We start from the raw sequence: 19,728 nt of genomic DNA on the forward strand, positions 1-19,728 counted from the left end.
CAAAATGGCATGCATAATTTTTAGGTTCTGCTTTGAGTATCTGTCAACACATTCTTAGAAATATACAACATTAAAATGTTATACAGTCTTTGTTGGCCACATCCTCACAGTATTTAGAGGACGACTTGAAAGCATTTCTAGTGGGAGGTAAAGAAGTTGTCATGGAAAAAAGTCAGTGCTGACATAGGTTCCCACCTGTACTTCTTATTCCTTTGCTTGGCTCTATTTGGAACTCAGCAGGCAAAGCTACTGAATATTCAACATATTAAACCACCTCCAATGTGAAAATAAGCCAACATGATAAAGATTTTCTTCTTTTCACCTCCCTTAAGCTCTTTTGGAAGCAATTAGAGATTTGATTTTGTACTATTTAATAGCTGCTGAAGAGCCAAATACATGTGTAAAAAAAAATCTTGATTTCTTTTTCCTATACTCATGAAAATAATCAATGTGGACTCTTTTATAAATTATTTAAAGATGGCTTTTGTGTAGCAGATGCTAGACAAAAATCTCTCATTGTAAACATTGCTTCATATGAATTAATAACTAGCTTACCACCACTGACTTGTGGATAAAACAACTCCCGTCCCATTCATCTCTCCTAAAGCCATTGTATAAAGGGTAATGGGAAGGCCCTGGGTGGACAGGAATTAAGTAGCAGGCTGAAGGCACAGGGCTGCCCTTCCTTTGGACCTTTGGGTGTGCCTGACCAAATGTGACTGAGCATAAACCGTATGGCTTTTTGTACTGGATATGTTGCTCTCGGGTACCAGGATGCACCTGGGAATGAAGCAGTAATTTTTGATTATGGAATTTTTTCCATTGGAAAACCACTTGACAATGTATAAAATGGAGGGATTTTAGGCTTTTATTTAAAATTAAGATAAAAGTAGTAAATACAGGACCATTCTGCAGCTTTCAGCTCACTATAGAGCCAGTGTGCTTTCTGCTTAGTCGGACCTTTCAAAAAAACACAACCTGCTTGAAAGAACTGAGGAACATATTTCAAAGCCTCTCAGGAGTCTCAGACATTAAAAAAAAAAAAAAAAGTATCAAAGCACCTTTGTGGATAAAATAAAAACTAAGCTGAGATTGTATTACCTTGGTGCCTGATTATGCCAAAAGCCCAGTGGGTTTCTATTTAGTCTAAAATAATTTAGAATGCTTCGAAAATCTCTAACAGTATATTCATTCCAAAGCACATATTTCAAAGGGTACCCTATCACTGAAAAGGGTGTCTGAAATTGTGGAATTGAAATTGTAGAAAGATTCAAACATGAATGCTTCTGGAGTGTGTTTACCTTTACTTAAGGTACGTGGCTATTAACACAGCCATTTAATAGTTTCTGTTTCCTTTTGACAACTACATGAAGCAGTGTGTGCCATGCTGGCCAAAGCAGTAATTCAAAGAGGACTCTTGAGATGTTCCGACTGGAAAATCAATTTAGAAGCCAAGGGAAACACAGTTCCAACACGTTACATTCTGAGCACTGATGTAGTTTAATATTTTATGGCTTAGCAGTGGTTCCCACAGGCGGCCTTTCTACATAAGCAGTGAAATGGAGAGCTGGCAAAATTAATAAGTGATTTAAACAAACTTTTTGATTTCTGCCTTAGTTTGTTCAGTAATTTCCAATGGATTCAAAGTTTAGGATCTAGATTAAGTAATTCTCCAACTAAAGTTCTTTGTAGTAATAAACTCAGTTTTAAAAACTCCTTTTTATTCTTATTTTAATGATTTAATTTAACCTCAATTTTGGCAGAATGGATGTATCTGTTATTTCATATGAATTTTTAACTTCCATTTCTCCTATCTACATAATAAAATAAGACAGGTTTAAAACAAGTTTTTCAATCACTAGTTCCAGTATTATGTTGGTAGTAAATTCACAAAAATGATAAGCAGAGAAACTTCATTTCACATAAGAATCATATTATTATCCTCTGGTACAAAGTGGGTCTTGAGTATTCACCTCTGTACCGGTCCTCTGACCTTCAATGTCTGGCTTATAGAAAACCACATGCTAGCTACAGGTTCTCCTAGGAGTTCCAAGGGCTGAATTCGTAGGAACAAAAAAGGAAGATATGTCTATTAGCAGGAGTCAATTTGAGCTGCTACTTCCACAGAGCAATGAGACAAATATGCTGACCTAAATATGAACCCAAGACTTTTCATGGTTTTCTTTGACTTTATTTTCCTTAAGGGGATGTAAGGAGAGCTATGCTTCAGTCTTCATTTCATTCGATTTGTTATTTTCCCTAACAGCTGTTGAAAAATGTAGTTCAAAAGAACACGATGGCCCTTGAGACTCAGTAATAACAGATCAGCCACTGCTGAGTTGAAAGCAGAGATAAAAGAGAGAATCAGAAACTTACTTGTTCATTGGATCGAGAGAGACAGCTCTTTATGACTTCTGTTTCTAGAAGTGTACGCTTATTAATCTCCACATGTTCATAGTACTTAGAGAGTCGGGTCTGCCCTTGTTTATTCACCATGAGAAAAAATTTTATCATGTTTTTTTCTGGCCAGTATTTTTCCAAATATAGGTCAAAAGTTATGGCAAGGGGTGGTAGTAACTAGAACCTGAAGGATGAAAGAATAACAGAAAGGCAAGATCAAATTTCTCAAAGAATCATATCAAACGTGTTTTATAGATGAACTAGAAATAAATAAAATGTCTTCTGATATCATTGGTCTTCACTATGTGAACTAAATGAGGGTTTCATAAAGAACTAAACATTAACATTTCCATTAGTTATCTTCCAAAACATTTCTGAGTATCCGTAGTACTTCTACTCATATTCATTCAATTGACTCATCAACCTTGTTGGGCGCCAACTATGTGTCAAGCTCCAGAAGAAGAATTTGGAGAGGAAGTCATTATTTCTGACCTTCACACGTAGCACAAGTGTTAGATAGGTAAATGAGTAACAGCAGTACAAGGCGATGAGTTATAATCAGGACAAGTATCCTTGCATGGGGCACAGAAGGGAAGGACAAAGAACATTACAGGAGAGTTGGGCACAGCTTCCCAGAGAAGAAAGAGGCTTTTAAGCAAGATCTTAAACAATGATCTAGAAGTGACTCTGAGGCAGAAAAAACAGGTATGAAAACTCTGGAAAGGTCACTATGGCTGTAGTTCAGGGGGCAGAAGAATGGTCCCAGGAAATGGATCTGCTCACATAAGATGAAATTGGCTTTAGAAGCCATGCTAGGGAACATGAACTTTATTTTATGGATAATGGAGACAAGATCTATAGTGAAGCTTTTCTTTCCTTCCTGTCTGGAAGCAGTAGTAGTGTAATATGCAAATCTTCACTTCTTCAAAATGACTTTTCTCTTCTCATTCTCCTTGATTCAAATGCTACTTTTCTTTCCTTCTGCATAATGCAACACCCTCCCTTAATCATTAAGCCCTTTGGTCAGCATCAAACAGTCTTAGGAACAAAGCCTCAAGTCTGTTAAGCACAGAAACAGGTTAAACTAAAAATAACATCTTGCATCACACCCATGAAGGAGAAAGACCCTACCAGCATCCCCTAGAAACCAACAGAATGACACCATGACTGACATCAGGACCTGATGGAATGATCAGCTACCTCCTAGCCCCAACCAATCAGTAGAGCCCAAGACCCCAACTCCCTTAGCTACCATGACTAATGAGTTTTCCCCTGTATAACCTATCCCATAGAGGCAACTGGGAAGCCAGATCTTGGAGTGCTAGCTCGCCTGTGTCTTTGAGGAAAACTCCTGTCCATGTCTCCTTTGGCTTTGATGCGTGCAGGCAAAATGAACCCTTTGAGTTTGGTAACAGTAGTGATATTAACTGTTTGTCATAGGCCTCTAACGAGGCCCAAATACAAGTCCTATAAGGTTACATACTAAGCAATTTACACATATTATATAATTCTCACAATTCTCTGAGGCAGGTACCTCTGCAATCCCCATTTTAAGGACAAGCAAACTGAACACCTAAAATCCCTGGATTATTTTATATCAGACGTGAGATGCAATCCAGAGGTCAAGCACATGCACACATTTGTGATACCTCTTAACTTGTCTTCATCATTCAGGGGTTCATACTTGTAGTTTTATTTCTAACTCAGCTGTATTGCACCTCATGTTTCTTTCTCATATTTAACATAGATTTTGAAATAATCAATGCAAAAGAACACAGTATTGACCAATGGCCAGTCCTTCTTTCATCATGAGCATTGGAGCTGCCTTGTTGGCTCATCTGATATCATGCTCACATTTTGTGGTATCTGTGAAAGTCAGTGTAAAAGAGCAAGGTTAACAATAGTTCTTAAACTTTTATAATATGAAATAATTTTACAGAGGAGTTGTAACAGATTATGGGATAATATTTGGACCGAGTTTTATAATATTTTTTGCCTTCCCAGCTCATCTCGTATTTTATAACCCCATCAGACAGGGGGGTTATGTCACAATTCCAAACATTAAGAGCTAGAAAGAGCAAGGTCCAGTCTGGCAAAGCCTGGCATTGCTGTGTTTATTCAGTGTGCAGAACAGGATGTTATCTAGACCAGCTCAGCTGAGGATATGACAGCTGTGCCATGGGGGAGGCCTGTGGTCATTCACTCCCTTTTCCAGGAAGATAAGCTCACTACTGTACGTGGGATTGCAACATATTGTGTTGTTTAATCATTTGGTATTACGTGCTGCTTTTATTCTCTTTATAAATTATTGCCAGTAAATTATGGCAACGACTAGTAAATTATTAAGATTATCATCCTTTCTTTTATTCCCTTTCAACAGAGTTATTTTAAAACCATTTTTATGAAAGTTAGAAATTACAATCTTATACCCTGGATTCCAACTGCCAGGTAAAAGAAAAAATATTGTCTCAAAGGAACTCGGGGTCAAGCCTATGCCTTTAAATACCCTGGTTGCAGTAAGTGGTAAAATGAGATGTAAAATGATCCAACTGTAATGTTACACCAAGGGATCAAATTGGTTTCCACCTTAAAAGCACAGCATTCCTTCCCAATGACTTTAAGAGCAAGGATGACAAACAAGGACATGTTGAACTGATACTCACTAGGATGCAAGTCTTGAAAATAGTAGCTGAAGGCATCGAAAGACTTGAATACAACATTTTTTTGCATGTTTACAATTACCCAATTTATAACTGTACAATTACACAATGGTAATAAAATGGACAAACACAACTATAAATTATTTCTATTATAAAATAGACAAGGCCAAAATATACGATGCAGAGACTCGGAGACAAATATATGTTTGAGAACTGAAGATGAATGCTTTAAGTACCTATCCTGCTTATTAATCATCAGGGAGGAGGGAGATCAAATAATTATGAAACTTAGGTAGGGCAATAAGAAGGAATATGCTTAGACAAGTGCTGGGAGTGGTCAGGGAGCAGGTACGAACTTCCTCTGTTTATAAAACTCTGTATTCAACAACACACAAGGCTGGGGAAGATGTTTTGATTGCCAGAAAGTTAGATTCTACACCCAAGAGCTTGTGTGAATGTGCATGAAAAACCAAAGAAGGAAAATAAAATTTATTTGGGGAAAGCATTACACAAAGAGTGCTAGGATGCCTAAAGGGCAAGGCTAGGGAGGGTGGTAGATTCATAGTAGGTCAGGAAAAGATTAGTGACTCTGGAACCCAATGTGATGTAAACTTAATGCCTAGAGAAAAGACAAACTGGATAGACTGAAGTACATATCAATTAGGCAGTTTTCCAATTTCTGATGGTGTATTTCTGGGAGTTAGAACTGAGTCTACAGGTTGTCATATCCAAACATGATAAACAGATTTCGACTTAGGTGCCAACTGTGACTAACTATACTTGTTTTGAGCATTGTGTTGGGGAAGATTCTGGAGTTGTTTTCAGGTACAGAATAAAAAAATGACATGAATAATTACTAATGTCAGTCATGGGTTAGGAAGCAGGGTGTGGCAACATACGCACGTTCTCTCTGTCATCCCTGATTGTGTACTCCCTGTATTTTGTAGATGGGAAACCGATAATCTGAGATGTAGAGTGAAGTCTTAAATTTGGGTCTCCTGACTCATAATATATTATTGTCTTTAATTCATCACATTGCCTCTTTGCCTCACTGTGTTGGGGTCATTAATTGATTATTTAAGTTTAATAAACTCAATATTAGTTAGCTTTGGGAATGTAAAGTCAATTTTCTCTTTTCTAATGCCACTGACTGAATAATTAATTTGAAAAATACCAAACAATTCACTGAATGAAACAGTAGAGTAAAATTCCTAGAAATGAAAGCAGTATTTGATGATGACTAACATCCCTTATAGCTTCAGATGCTTTCTAGATACCCCAGAATTGTAACACACACACATTCCCTCACTCTCCCTCACCCTCTCTAAGGTATTATTAGACAAAAACATTATTTTTTGGCACATAGAAATGATTGAAATAAAATTCCCCAAATTTACAAGCAAATTTCCACCAAGAAAACGTATGGAACTCATACAGTATAATAGTAAGAAGCATGAACTGGAGCTTGACTGTTTGGTTCTACTAATTAGCTTCGTGATCAGTGATCCGGGGCATGTTTTTCTGTACTCAGTTTAAGGTAAGGTGGGAATAATAATAGTACTTACCACCTGGGTTGTGAGGATTAGGGGACCAAGTATATGTAACATTCTTGGAAGTGTGCTCAGCAGTTGGGACATAGTGAGTGCTAGCTATGTAAATACTGGCCAATGTCATTAAGATGATATAGCACCTTTTTCTCAGTGAAGCTTTCCTGCCTATCCCAAACCCTGCTTTCTAACCACAAAAATCTGGCTATCCTTTCTTTGAACCCATCACTCTACTTTACAAAATCTGCTACCCTATGTAATTATTATTAAAATACACACTGAGCTCCCCTACCAGACCAGTGATTTTCACTTTTTTATTGCGACAGTAAGAGGGGTATTTCACACTGTGACACCATATACAGTTACATATATATCTGAACCAAAAGTTCACAAAGCAATGCTTACCCATATTATGTATATCGCACTCTAGTATTTTCTTTAACATTTCATTTTGTAAAAATTGAAGTTGTGAGGGGTTTGGGTTACACAGATATATGGATTTTTCAAAACTCGGTAAATGTACATTTAAGATTCATGCATTTATCTTACGTAAAGTTTACATAAAAAGTAACTAATACTCTAGCTACTCTAGTTAATAATATACATGTTGAAGTGTTTGGGGAATTATTGATATCTATAATTTACTTTGAAATGCACTCAAAACTAATATAAATTAATGATGGATATAGATAGATGGTTAGCTATCTGATAAAGTAGGTCTAGTAAAATGTAGCATATAAGAAGTGAGTACATGGAATTCATTGTGAAATTCTTTAAATTTTGCAGTATATTTGAAAATCATCATAATAAAATGTTGAGGAAAAATAATAGCTGTGGCCCACTGACATTATTAAATTCATAAATTTTATGTTTTAGAACACTTTCAGATTTACAGAAAAAACTGCAAAGATTCTTATACAGAAAGTTTCCATGTACTCACACCCAGGTTCCCCTATTATAAACATAGGACAGTATAGTACATTTGTTATAATTAATGAACTGCTATTGATATATTATTATTACTGAAGTCTATACTTTTTCAGATTTCCTTAATTTTTACCTGATGTCCTTTTTCTGTTCCGGGATCCCATCTAGGATACATTATATTTTATCTTCCTGTCTCCTTAGAATCCTCTTGGCTGTGACAGTTTCTTGTGCTTTCCTTGTTTTGATGATATTCAGAGTTTTGGAAAATATTGGTCTGTTATTTTATAAAGTGTCCCTCTGCTGGGATTTGTCTGATGTTTTTCTCTTGATTAGGAGGAAGACCACAGAGGTAAAGTACCATTTCCATCACTTCGTATCAAGGGCACGTACTATCAATATGATCTATCACTGACAGTGACCTTGGTCACCTGGTTGAGGTAGTTCTTGTCAGGTTTTTCTACTGAGAAATTATTCCCCTGCTTTCCATAATGTGGTCTTCGGAAAGAAGTCATTTTGTGTAGCCAGTGTTTAAGGGGTGAGGAGTAATATTCCATCTCCTTGACGGAGGAGTATCTACGTAAATTATTTGGAATTCTATTGCACAGGAGATCTGTCTATTCTATCCATTTATCTATTTATTTACATCAGTATGGACTCATGGATATTTTATTTTATACTTTGGGATATAATCCTATATGACCTACTGAATTTTAATTTCAGAACCCATTAAAGGGCTGTGACCCAAAGTCTGCAAAATACTATAATAAAAAAAATGAATTGTGGGTAGGGTCTATATCTTACTTTAGATTTTGCACAGTGCCCAGTGTATAGTGAGTATCCGATACATGTTTGTTGAATGAAATAATGAAAGCTTTTTTTTAGCAATAATTTTTCTTCTAAAAAATCACATAAATATTGAAACAATGCAGACATAAAAAGTACCCTGGTACCCCAACTCCTGCCCAAAGATATAACCAATGTTTTTAAGTTTAGTGAGTATCCTTCTAGACCTCTATACATTTACATGTAAATATGCATGTATGTGTAGCGACTTTATTTTTTAAACATAAATATGATAGATGAACTCTAAAATGTCAAGAGGCCAGCCTAGCATCTATTCTCTTCTGGTACCTCTACATGAACCTAGTCTTCTCACAAATCCCTGACTGGATCCTATAAAGAGATGTGTTTGGAAATTCATCAAAATGACCTCTTATTTAGCCCATCTAGCTTAGGCTTTCCTGAATTTTTGTCCCCTTGATCCACTGCCTTGGCGCCCATTCTTTCTCTGGCCTTGATTCTTAATGACCTGGTTTAGATTTCTGCAATCTTCCAGGACTTGACCTTTGGTATTTGCCCTCCGGTTGCAACCTCTTTGACATTCAGTCCTCACAATGTCTTCTGGGAGTAATAGCTACCTCAAAAACTGGTGGCAAACATTAAATGAGGTAAATGATGTAATTCTTGCAAAACATTTAGCACTGCCTTCTTTAATTTTCTCCCTTTATGCATATTAAATTAGAAAAAAATGCTGATAAGGTTATAAGGCAATAAATATGTGAGTTATATATATAATTAGTTGTCCCTTAAATTGTTAACAAATTTCAACACTGTAACCAGGTAGAATGCAACAAAAATCATGAAAACAATTCTAATTTATAACTCAAGTATTTAAGTCCTGGGTATCTATCCTAAAAGTATAATTCAAAATATGCATGAAAATGTTTACAGCAATATTATTTATAATAGTAAAAAATGAAACAAGCTCAGATACTTCAAACTGAAAACTGAGTGTTAAATGAACACTAACTTGATGTTTTTAACCATTAAATAAATATGCAGACAATGCAGAAGAACAAAAACAACAATAAACAAAGAAACAAAAAAAAAAAAAAAAAGGAAAAGAGACCAGACAGATGGATATTGAAAACATTAAGCTAAGTGAACGAGGCTGGTCATAAAGATGACATACTATACAATTCCATTTATATAAAATACCCAGAAAATAAACAAATCTACAGAAAGTAAATTAAGGGCTGCAGGGTATGGGGGTTCAGAGGGTGAGGTCTAAGAGGTCTGCAGTTCTGGTGACGTTTGCAGAGATATGTGAGTACATAAAAGTACACTTCAAATGGGTGAATTGTATGGGTATGTGAATTATATCTTAATAAAGCTGAAAAAGAAATAGATAGCTAGACCAGACAATTAGGAAGAGCTCGAATAACCAAGCTGGAATGATTTGAATAAATAATATAGTACTAGATTACAACTCTTAACAGGAAGATATAAGCAGCACAATTAAAAAATGGACAATGGATCTAAAAACACATTTGAACATAATAAGCACACACAAAGATGTTCAACACCATTAATCCTTAGGAGAAGACAAATGAAAACCACAAGAAGATACCACCTCACACCTACTTAAATGGCTACAATCAACAGGGCAGAGTGACAGTCAGGCTGTGGAGACACTGGAACCCCAACATAGACACTGGTGGGAATGTAAATGTTACAGCTACTTTGGAAAACAATTTGGCAGTTTCTTCATAACTTAAACACAGATTTACCATATTATCCAGCAATTCTACTTCTAACTATATATCCAAGGGGAATGAAAACATATATCTACAAAAAAGACTTGTACATGAATGTTCACAGAAGCATTATTCATAATAGTCAAAAAGTGGAAACAACCTAATGTCCATCACCTAATGAAACAGATAAACAAAATATGGCATACCTACACACAATGGAAAACAATTCAGCAATAAAAGCAAACAGAATACTGCTACATGCTACAAAAATGGATGAATCTTAAAAACATGTTAAGTGAAAGGAGCCAAATGTAAAATACTACCTATTGTATAATTCCACTATAACGAAATATCTAGAAAAGGCAAATCTATAGGTAGGAAAATATATCAATGGTCACCTAAGGCCAGGAGAGGGAGGAATGAGTGGAAATGGGGATAAGATTTCTTTTTTTATAAACTAAAACACTTTGTTTCTTGGCTTGGAATTTACTGAATTGATTTACAATGATTCAGTTTTCTCATCTGTCAACTGGGAATGATGACAGCTGCTTCACAGACTTTCTGTGAGGACTAAAAGAGATAAAGGGCTAGATAGTCTTCCCAACAGATTCCTCCTACTGCAGTTCAAGACTACTGAAATTTGACTTCAAGAAACCTGCCACCTGTTCTCCTTTTCTTTCCAACCATTCTTCTCCACCTTGTCCTCCATTTCTCTCTGTAAATCTCTCTTTTATGATTCAGAATATATTTTCAGTAGCTTCAGCTGACACTTTTACTTTCTGTCAAATCCCTGGGTCACTCAAGAAATATTTCAACCGCATTTGATTTGGCATTAAATACATTTATATGTATGACGGTTTTTTTTTTTTTTTAACTCAAATAGTTTTAAAACAGCTAAAACACTTTAAAATCTTAAGTTCCAATCAAATTCAGGATTTGGCGAAATCCTGAAGTTATCAGTTCTACCGAAAAATTAGGAAAACACTTTGAGAATAAACCTTAATAATATGTATGGCCTACCATTTTTATAACAGTATATCTGAAAAAATTTCTAAAGCTTCATTCACGTGACTCTCAGATCTTGATCTAAAGCCACTTAGGTAAATTGATGAAAAGTCTCATCAAATTCTGTTCCAAAACAATATAAATCCAAATAAGCATGGTTATTTGTAACTTTAAAATGTATGTAAAGCAGACACACATTGGAATTTTTACTGAAAAGGGTAGCTATTGTATTTTTGAAAGTGTTCAAGTATCAAACTTCCTACCCTAAATTAGGGGGGTGAATGGAAGAATTTTTAAGGTCTTTACAGCAATATGATTAAGGCAGGGGGAAGTCATACTTCAAAAACTGAGGATGAGGAATTTATAAACTATAAATAGACCATTACATTGTCAGTTTGAAAGTATTTGTTTTATTTTTATTCATTAGTCATCTGTGTGTGGAGTGGCGGATGGAGGGATTGAGAATAGACTCTCCACCAGTCATTTGCCAGTGAGGTACTGACTATCAGATCTGGTGGTAGTGAAAGGTGTGAACAGTTTAAAGATAGAAAAGGTTGATGGCTGGAGTTCACTTGAGCCTGCTGCTATTGTTGATATCTTACCTGCCACTCTCCTCAGGACAGTAAAGCTGCTGTTGGGCAAGTAATTGGACTCAACCTTCCCATTACCACACACAATGGAGATATTGATATGTATCTTTCAAAATCGAAATCAAATTTCTTCCTCTAAAATCATCTTTCATTTGGTTTTAGTGTTGAGGGTAATTTATTTTAAAATTTAAAATAGAAAACTAAATTTTTAATTTGACACAAATTGGACATAGGTTAGAAATAGTGAAGAAACACCCCTGTATGGGCAATCTTATCCTACATTGTTTAGTTAAAATTAGCCACATGAATTAAATATTTGTGCTTAATGATTAAAAAAATTTTCACTGTAGTCTACGGCCATGCCACCCTGAAAGTGTCCAATCTCGTCTGACCTTGGAAACTAAGCAGGGTCGGGCTTGGTTAGTAAATGGATGGGAGACCACCTGGGAAGGAACACCAGATGCTGTAGGCGTTAAAAAAAAAAAAAAATCTTCATTCAATTTTTGGATTAAAAAGATGTCCAATATCTCAATTTTAGAGAAAAAGCAGAGGGGATATGAAATCTAGAGGTCTCCTGACTTCCAAGATTTGCTGTTGTGATGTTACAAAGTATCGATAAGGAGAAACTCCAGAAGGGAACTAGGATCACTACATATTACTTCCCATTCCTATAAAATGGTAAATCAAATCTCCTCTCAAATTGGAAACATGTATTTCAAGCCAGGTGCTTTGGATTCTGATAAATTTCTGTATTTCTTAATTTTGTTAATTATTGTTGGATATCTAATTTCTTATGAAAACTGTGAAAGACATACAAAGATAGAATTTTCTTAAACATTTTTCCTTCTCAAGAGTAGTGATCTAATAGTATTGCATTAGCATTCAAATGACAAGCACGTAAGTGCTCTTACAGGGTCAAGTACAATGTTTTAAAATTTTCAAATCAAACTAAAGGAATTTAAAATTAAAATTTGATTTGCTGGTGTCTCCTATAGTTTTGTGTCATATGAAGAAGAAACAAACAAAACCTTACAGAGGAATCTCACTTTGCATAAAATAGATCTCTGGAATTTAAGTGCAATAATGGAATTATGGAAAATGTTTCTGTAAAATAATCTGTAATTTATCTGCAAGTAATTTGTTTCAACATTATAAAGTCATTTACTTTATACTACTGTTCATATTACCTGGGGAAAAAAATTAGTCACCATGTGAATTTTTTTCCTAAAAAACATACAAGAAAACAATACTATAAAACTAAAGCTAAGCATTAAAGGTATTACTTAAGAGCTTCTTAACTAAAAAAAAAGCTTCCTAATTAGTGAGTCCTTAGTTAAAATTAAGCACCGTTAAAAGCTACATTAATATTTTTGAAGTCCGAAAATATCACTTAGAAAATTATAGCTACAATAATAAATTATTTTTGCAGCTCATGACTCTAAAAGAAGTAATGAAACATAAAAATTACTGTGCTAAACTTCAATTTCGGGATCCATTTACTTACTTAACAGGATCTATCTTTTTTGGTAATGACATGGCCACAACTATCTCTAATTCAAATGATTAATTAATGCTCCTGATGTTTGATAGTGCTTGTCAAAGATCTCCACTGCTATAACCTGAAAGGCATTATTGACTATTTACAATATGATGTGTGAATATAACCTAACAAACCAACTCATGAAGAAAGATAACGGTAAAAAACATTTACACAGTGCTTACTAAATAGCCAGGCACTGTGTTGAATACTTTACCTACACTCATTTAATCTTCACAATAGCTCTACAAGTTAGAGACTGTTTTTATCTCTATTTTACAGATGTGAAAACTTAGTTACTTGCCAAATGTCACTCAATAAAATGGTGGAGGGAAGACCCAATTACTGTTAGGCCCGCTACAGCATCTGTGCTCTCACTCACTGATCTTTATCTCCAGGTTTGCCTCAAGACTCCAGTAATTCAATACAAAGAACTCATATGACTCAATAATGACAACAAAAAAACAAATGATCTGATCAAAAAATGGGCAGTGGACCTGAACGGACACTTCTCCCTAGAGGACATACAAATGGCCAATAAATATATGAAAAAATGCTCAACGTCATTAGCTATTAGGGAAATACAAATCAAAACCACCTTGAGGTACCATCTCACACTTGTTAGAATAGCTACAATCAACAGAACAAGTAATAACAAATATTGGAGAGGATGTGGAGAAAAAGGAACCCTCATACTCTGCTGGCGGGACTGCAAATTGGTACAGCCACTATGGAAAACAGTATAGAGGTTCCTCAAAAAACTAAGAATTGATCTACCATGTGACCCAGCAATCTCTCTACTGGGTATTTACCCCAAAGACTTGAAAACCCATATCCTAAAGGATATTTGCACACCAATGTTCATAGCAGCGTGATTCACAGTGGCCAGGATATGGAAGCAACTGAAGTGTTCTATGATAGATGATTGGTTAAAGAAGCTGTAGTACATATATACAATGGAATATTACTCAGCCATAAGAAGAGATGAAATACTGCTATTTGCGACAACCTAGATGGACCTCGAGATAATCATGCTAAGCAGAATAAGCCAGACAGAAAATGTTGAAAATCACATGATACCACTTATATGTGGACATAAACCTAAAAGCAACAAATGAACAGGACAAACACAGACTCAGGGACATGGACAATAGACTAGTGGTTACCAGAGGGTAGGAGGTGGGGGAGGAAGGAAGAGTTGGACAGAGTAAAGGCGGTCAAATATAGAGGGTTTGGGGGAGGGTGAAGTGGGTAAAGGGGATCAAATATATGGTAGCTGAAGGAAGCTGGACTCCGGGTGGTAATCAAACAACAGAATATATAGACATCGAATTGTAATGTATACCCAATAATTATATAATTGTATTAACCAATGTTACCCTAATAAACTTAAAGAAAAAAAAAAAGACTCCAGTAATTCAGTGATGGCTGTAATAACATGGATGCACAATTTCAATCCCCATTCATCGGTGTCAACCTAGCTCTGACCCTCTACACACAACCGTTTACTGGCTAATATGGATATTCTGGCAGTTTCAATCTTGACCCTGGAGTGTATCAAAAATGGTGCAGTTCTAACAAATGATTTAGGTTTAGTTGATCTCAATATGAAGCCTAAAATGCCTCAGAAGTGGCTCAATCAGATAATGTGAAAATTTAGGACAGAAAAGCTCATACTACTACATTTACCACACTATATTTGTGATTGGACTTAAACTCCCAAAATTCTCATGTCTGATTGCTCTCCTAGTGAGTTCAGCTAATCTTGCTCTCTACTTTCAGTGAATAAAGCATACCCATATCTGAATTTAGTATCATTCTCATTCAGATCAAATGTCGGTAAATGTAGAGTTTTTCAGGTGGCCTGTTTGGCTGCCCTTTGCCCAGGAACCTTTTTGCTTTTCTCAATTTCACAATAAAGTGTAGCAATGTTATAGCCCCTGTTGAAATTGTAAATGGAAAATTAAAGATGTCAGACAAGAGCCTGCCCAACTGTTGCCCAGAGGATATTCATACTTAAATTTACATTCATTTATATATCTCACAATCCCTGAATTAGCAAAAATGTCACAATTACTTTAATAGTGATCAAATAAAAATATTTTAATAACAAGGCTATAATAAATAACTTTAGGTTAAATAGAAGGTGATTTAAACTTTAAATGCCACGGGAGTGGTGATGACAATAAAGTAGTTTTGGGATCTCCCTGGATCCCCTAATGAAAAGAGTGAGAGCAACTAGGACAGAAAAAAAAAATCTGCAGGCAAATCTTTACCAAAAAGTAGGTAAAAAACATCCTCTGGAACTCTAGAACACTAATAGGTTAATCAAACTATCCTTAGCAACGAGAAGGGGATGACCACAGCTGTGCTGGCAGAAGTGAAGGTTTAAATAAGTGAAATTATAAGAGTCAAAAGAGCCAAGGAACCCAGAAATCACCAAGTTATCATCCAAAGGAAGCCTCCCCGCCTTGAATTAAGAACCCCATATTGAATCTAAGAACCATAGTGGGAACTGAGAGGAGGGCTGGCAGAGTCCCTTTTGCCAATGAGTGTAAGAAAAGGTCCTATCCTGGTCACGAAGGCCTGGAAACACCCAATGGAACCTGTTTTATAGAAAGACAGACCCTGTGCTACAGAGAAACTGTTGAGGGCAGAACACAACATATGTGTTAAAAGACAGCTGGCTGGCAGCTAAGGCTGACAATAGCTAAATCAGAGTGATCAAGTTTAGTACGTTACTAAAAGTGAGACAACTAGACATTATGTGCTGCCTGGTGCGATACAACAGGAAGTACATTACATTCCCAATGAAGTAGTTTTGCCAAAAAACTTATAACCTGAATTGAACCTAGCCTCTATGGCTAACTTCTAGTTTATAGAAACTATGGAGGGGAAAGGAATTATGCTAAGTAATACCAGTAAATGGAATCAGCCAATTGTGGGAAATTCTTCAAGATAAATCAACAAATAAATGGCATGACGATGGAGAGTATAGGGAAGGCAAACCAAAAAAAAAAAAAAGAACTAAAGACATATCAGCTAAATGAAATATGTAGTTTTTTTGGATCCTGATTTGTAATCATCAACTCTTTAAAAAACAAAACAAAACATTTTTGAGCTAATCAGAGGAAACGGAATATGGACTAGGTATGAGACTGTATAAAGAAATTACCATTAATTTTGTAGGTGTGATAATGGTATTGTGGTATTTTTTTTAAGGTCCTAATCTGTTAAAGATACTTAGAGAAGCATGCATCAATATCATATGATGTCTAGAATTTACTTAAAAACATCTCTGGGGCCTGCCAGTGTGAGGGAGGCCATAAATTCTGTTTCAAGGTGTCATTGAGCTTGTAGAATAGATGCTAGGAGCGAAGCTCACCCTCCTGAGTTGAAAAATTTTTGGACAAGAAGTTATCAATTGAAATTAAATGGTGACAGATGTGTCCAAGGAATATTTCATGGATTTGATCCCTTTATGAATCTTATAATAGGTCAATGTGTAATGACAGCAACTAGTGGGCCACAGAACAATATTGAATGGTGGCAATACGAAGAAATAGTATCATCATGTTAGAAGCCTTGGAATGAGCATAAACAAAGGCTGTGTTCACCAGAGAAATCAATTGCTTCCACATGTCCTCTCTTCAAAGAGCCCGTTTTACTATGATGTAAAAATGGGTTGCATACGTTTTCATATCAAACTTTGTGTTAAATATAATTTTTTAACAGTCGAAAAAAAATCCTCACAGAAAATAAGTACCATAGATAAGAATGGCAAAATCTTGGTGATTGTTGATAATAGTTCATTAGACTTGTTTTAGCATGACTAAGTTTTCAAAATAAAGTCTTAAAAAGTCTATGTACAATATAATTTAAAATATCTGATAAAACAAAAAGAGCAAAGGGCAATAGGAGTTATTTTAAAATGCTTTAAAAATTTATTCTATCTTTTTTTGTGGAGTATTTGCCATGTACTTTAGGTTAGTCTATTAAAAGAAAGACAAAACTAAAGGTTACCATTGTTTAAAATGTTATTATATATAAAAAAAAAGTTTTTGTAAATTCTTGCCAAATTTAAAACATTCTCCAAACACTGTCTGTAGCAGAGATTTCCCAGGAAGGTATTCATGTCTGGTACCATTCGAACATTCTCCCCTGCTGCTCCAACAGGAGACAAACCACATTTCCAAGACTGTTAAATTATTACCTAGGAAAGCTTTGGCAATTTCCCATTCAGTCACATTTTCCAGTCATTTGGTTCTCATGTTTATAGAATGAGTTGTTCACTTTTAGCCAATGTCCAGGAGGGACTCAGCTCCAGGGAATTCTTTGTTTTATTTCCTTCAATTTTGACATCTCTATGAGTTAGCTATTATATAATAGTATCACAGCCTACTGCTTTCTGACTCATATTACCCAGGAGACAATTCAGGAATGAACTTGGACTAGAATTTTGCACAGAATGCTGAGTTTCCTAAAGGTTTTGGTGCCTATTGTCTATAATCTGTGAAGATCCTTTTCTTTTTCTTTACTACACAATATATTATTTGAATAGTTCAAGTGCCCTGCAACGAATTTCTACAATTTTCTTAGCTACAGGCAACTACTGTAATGAGAAGTAGATAGCTGATCTCATTTGGCAGGTCAAACCATGGAGTAGGTCAACGCTACCTCCCCCTCCTTTTCTGTTCCATCTGCATTATACAGTTTGTTTCTTTAGTTTGTGAACACATGCCAGCTCTTCTCAAAGATCTTCCTCTGTGCTCTAATATTCATTTGTTCTCTAAATTTATAAATGTAAATATTACATAATTTACCTAAGTGACTGAATCACCTCAAAACTACCTAAAAAGGCTTCCTTAAGAGCAAATGACTTGATTACTGTGTAACATATATAAAAGTCTAACCACTATGTTGTACACCTGAAACTAATATAATATTGTATGCCAACTATAATTAAAAATAAATTTTAAAAAACAAAAAAAGTAAAAAATGAAAAGTGTCTCTGGGAACCAGAGACAGCAATATTGAGCCTATTGACAGGACAGTAGGAAGCAGAATAGTGAAGGAATACTAACTTTTGTTTCCAGAAACACATACACACTGAGTGATGTAAGAGTGGAAACTGCTTCTTATTCTACTAAGGGACTGTGGAAGTGACCCAGAACTCTTATCTCAAGTTTTTCTCTACCCCATGAAGATAAGAATTCTTGTTACAACTTTTTCAGATGATGCAAAAAGATTACTAGTGTTTGTGAACTGGTTTGAGTTCTTTGTTAGAAGAATGTCAGGTACATAGTCAGCAAAGTCTAAAACTGGACGTTCAGGTGAGTAATTACAGGGCACCATATAGTTCTCAAAGGCAGAGTCAAAGCTCTGTACATTAGATATTACAATAATTGAGAAGAAGGCATCTGAGTGTTAACTGCGTTGAACTTATTGAAAAGCCTGGAATTCCTTAACATACCTTTGCTGACATAATATATGTACATGATATATGACAAGTTGCTTTTTGATCAGACAGAATGAGCACATAAGTGTCAAAGTTTAGATAATGGGAAAGAAAAAACAACACCCTAAAATTCTAAACTGATATAAAGAAAAATATAAATAAGCATTCCTGAAGATCATCAGTAGTATATTGAAACTAAGAATCAATGGGAGTGAAGGAAGGATGAATAGTCTGATGAAAGGACAGAATAATTAGAAAGTTTCAAAGATGAGATTGAAAAGAGGAAATGAGTCAGCCACAGTTTAGGGAGGGAGTTCCAGTTAGGTGAGCTGTAGGTGATAATAGGGTCTGAGAAAGCTCATAACCTGCAGAAGCCAAGATCCTAGGAGCTCACTGCAGATTGTTCTCAGAAGTCATGGACACAAAGCTCAATGTCAATAGAGTAAAAGTATATCCTCTCAAAGGAGGAGAAAATCTTGGTGTCCTTTACTTTTAACTCATGGCAGTTCTGGTCACTGAACCTTAAGAGACATCTGGTATAATGGTAGCAAAAACAAAAAATGATTCAAGTGAAAGAAAAATATTTATATTAGTCCAAATTGAAGTTATTCATCAAACATTTATTGGGAATCTCACTGACCCAAACACTGGAGGTACAGCTGTGAGCAAGAGGGGCATGGGTCCTGCCCCTCAGGGAGGCAATCTTGCAGATAAACATGTCCAGGGGACACGGCCATTAATTGACAATAATAAAACCATGGTTAAAGTAAATGTAGACATGTTCAATTGGAATTCACATAGAGAACACACTTGAAATTTTAAAAGAGACAGTTTTAAGACAGATCTGGATAGATATTGAGGAAGCCAGGATGGTTTCTGTGAAGTAATTTGCCTAAAAGTAGACTGGAAAGACTCTGAAGGCAGAGCTTATGTCTCCTTGGTTCACGGTGGATCAGTATGGACTAGCAGAATATCTGAAAAGTAGTCACCAGTCAAAAAATTTTTTAAAAAATAAATGAGTGAAGCAAAGATTTGTAGTACCTGTTAAATGCAGGTCTTGCTTTCAC

The 19,728-nt window shown here is 35.5% G+C and overlaps 1 protein-coding gene and 2 pseudogenes across 2 annotated transcripts in view; 2 read left to right on the plus strand and 1 right to left on the minus strand.

Moving 5' to 3' along the window:
• Positions 1-19,728, minus strand: part of AP4S1 (adaptor related protein complex 4 subunit sigma 1) — a 38,378-nt gene that overhangs the window by 15,298 nt on the left and 3,352 nt on the right. For both annotated transcript variants that reach the window (XM_016123621.2, XM_016123622.2), the window contains exon 2: positions 2,377-2,584. In XM_016123621.2, coding sequence (XP_015979107.1) covers positions 2,377-2,514 — 138 coding nt within the window. In that variant the 5' untranslated portion in view covers positions 2,515-2,584. The remainder of the gene's footprint in view (positions 1-2,376; positions 2,585-19,728) is intronic.
• Positions 12,016-12,138, plus strand: LOC118600562 (annotated as a pseudogene).
• On the plus strand, positions 16,189-16,939 carry LOC107499448 (annotated as a pseudogene).

This window comes from Rousettus aegyptiacus, unplaced genomic scaffold, assembly GCF_014176215.1.
Source record: "Rousettus aegyptiacus isolate mRouAeg1 unplaced genomic scaffold, mRouAeg1.p scaffold_m13_p_3, whole genome shotgun sequence".
In the NCBI taxonomy this organism is placed as follows: Eukaryota; Metazoa; Chordata; class Mammalia; order Chiroptera; family Pteropodidae; genus Rousettus; species Rousettus aegyptiacus.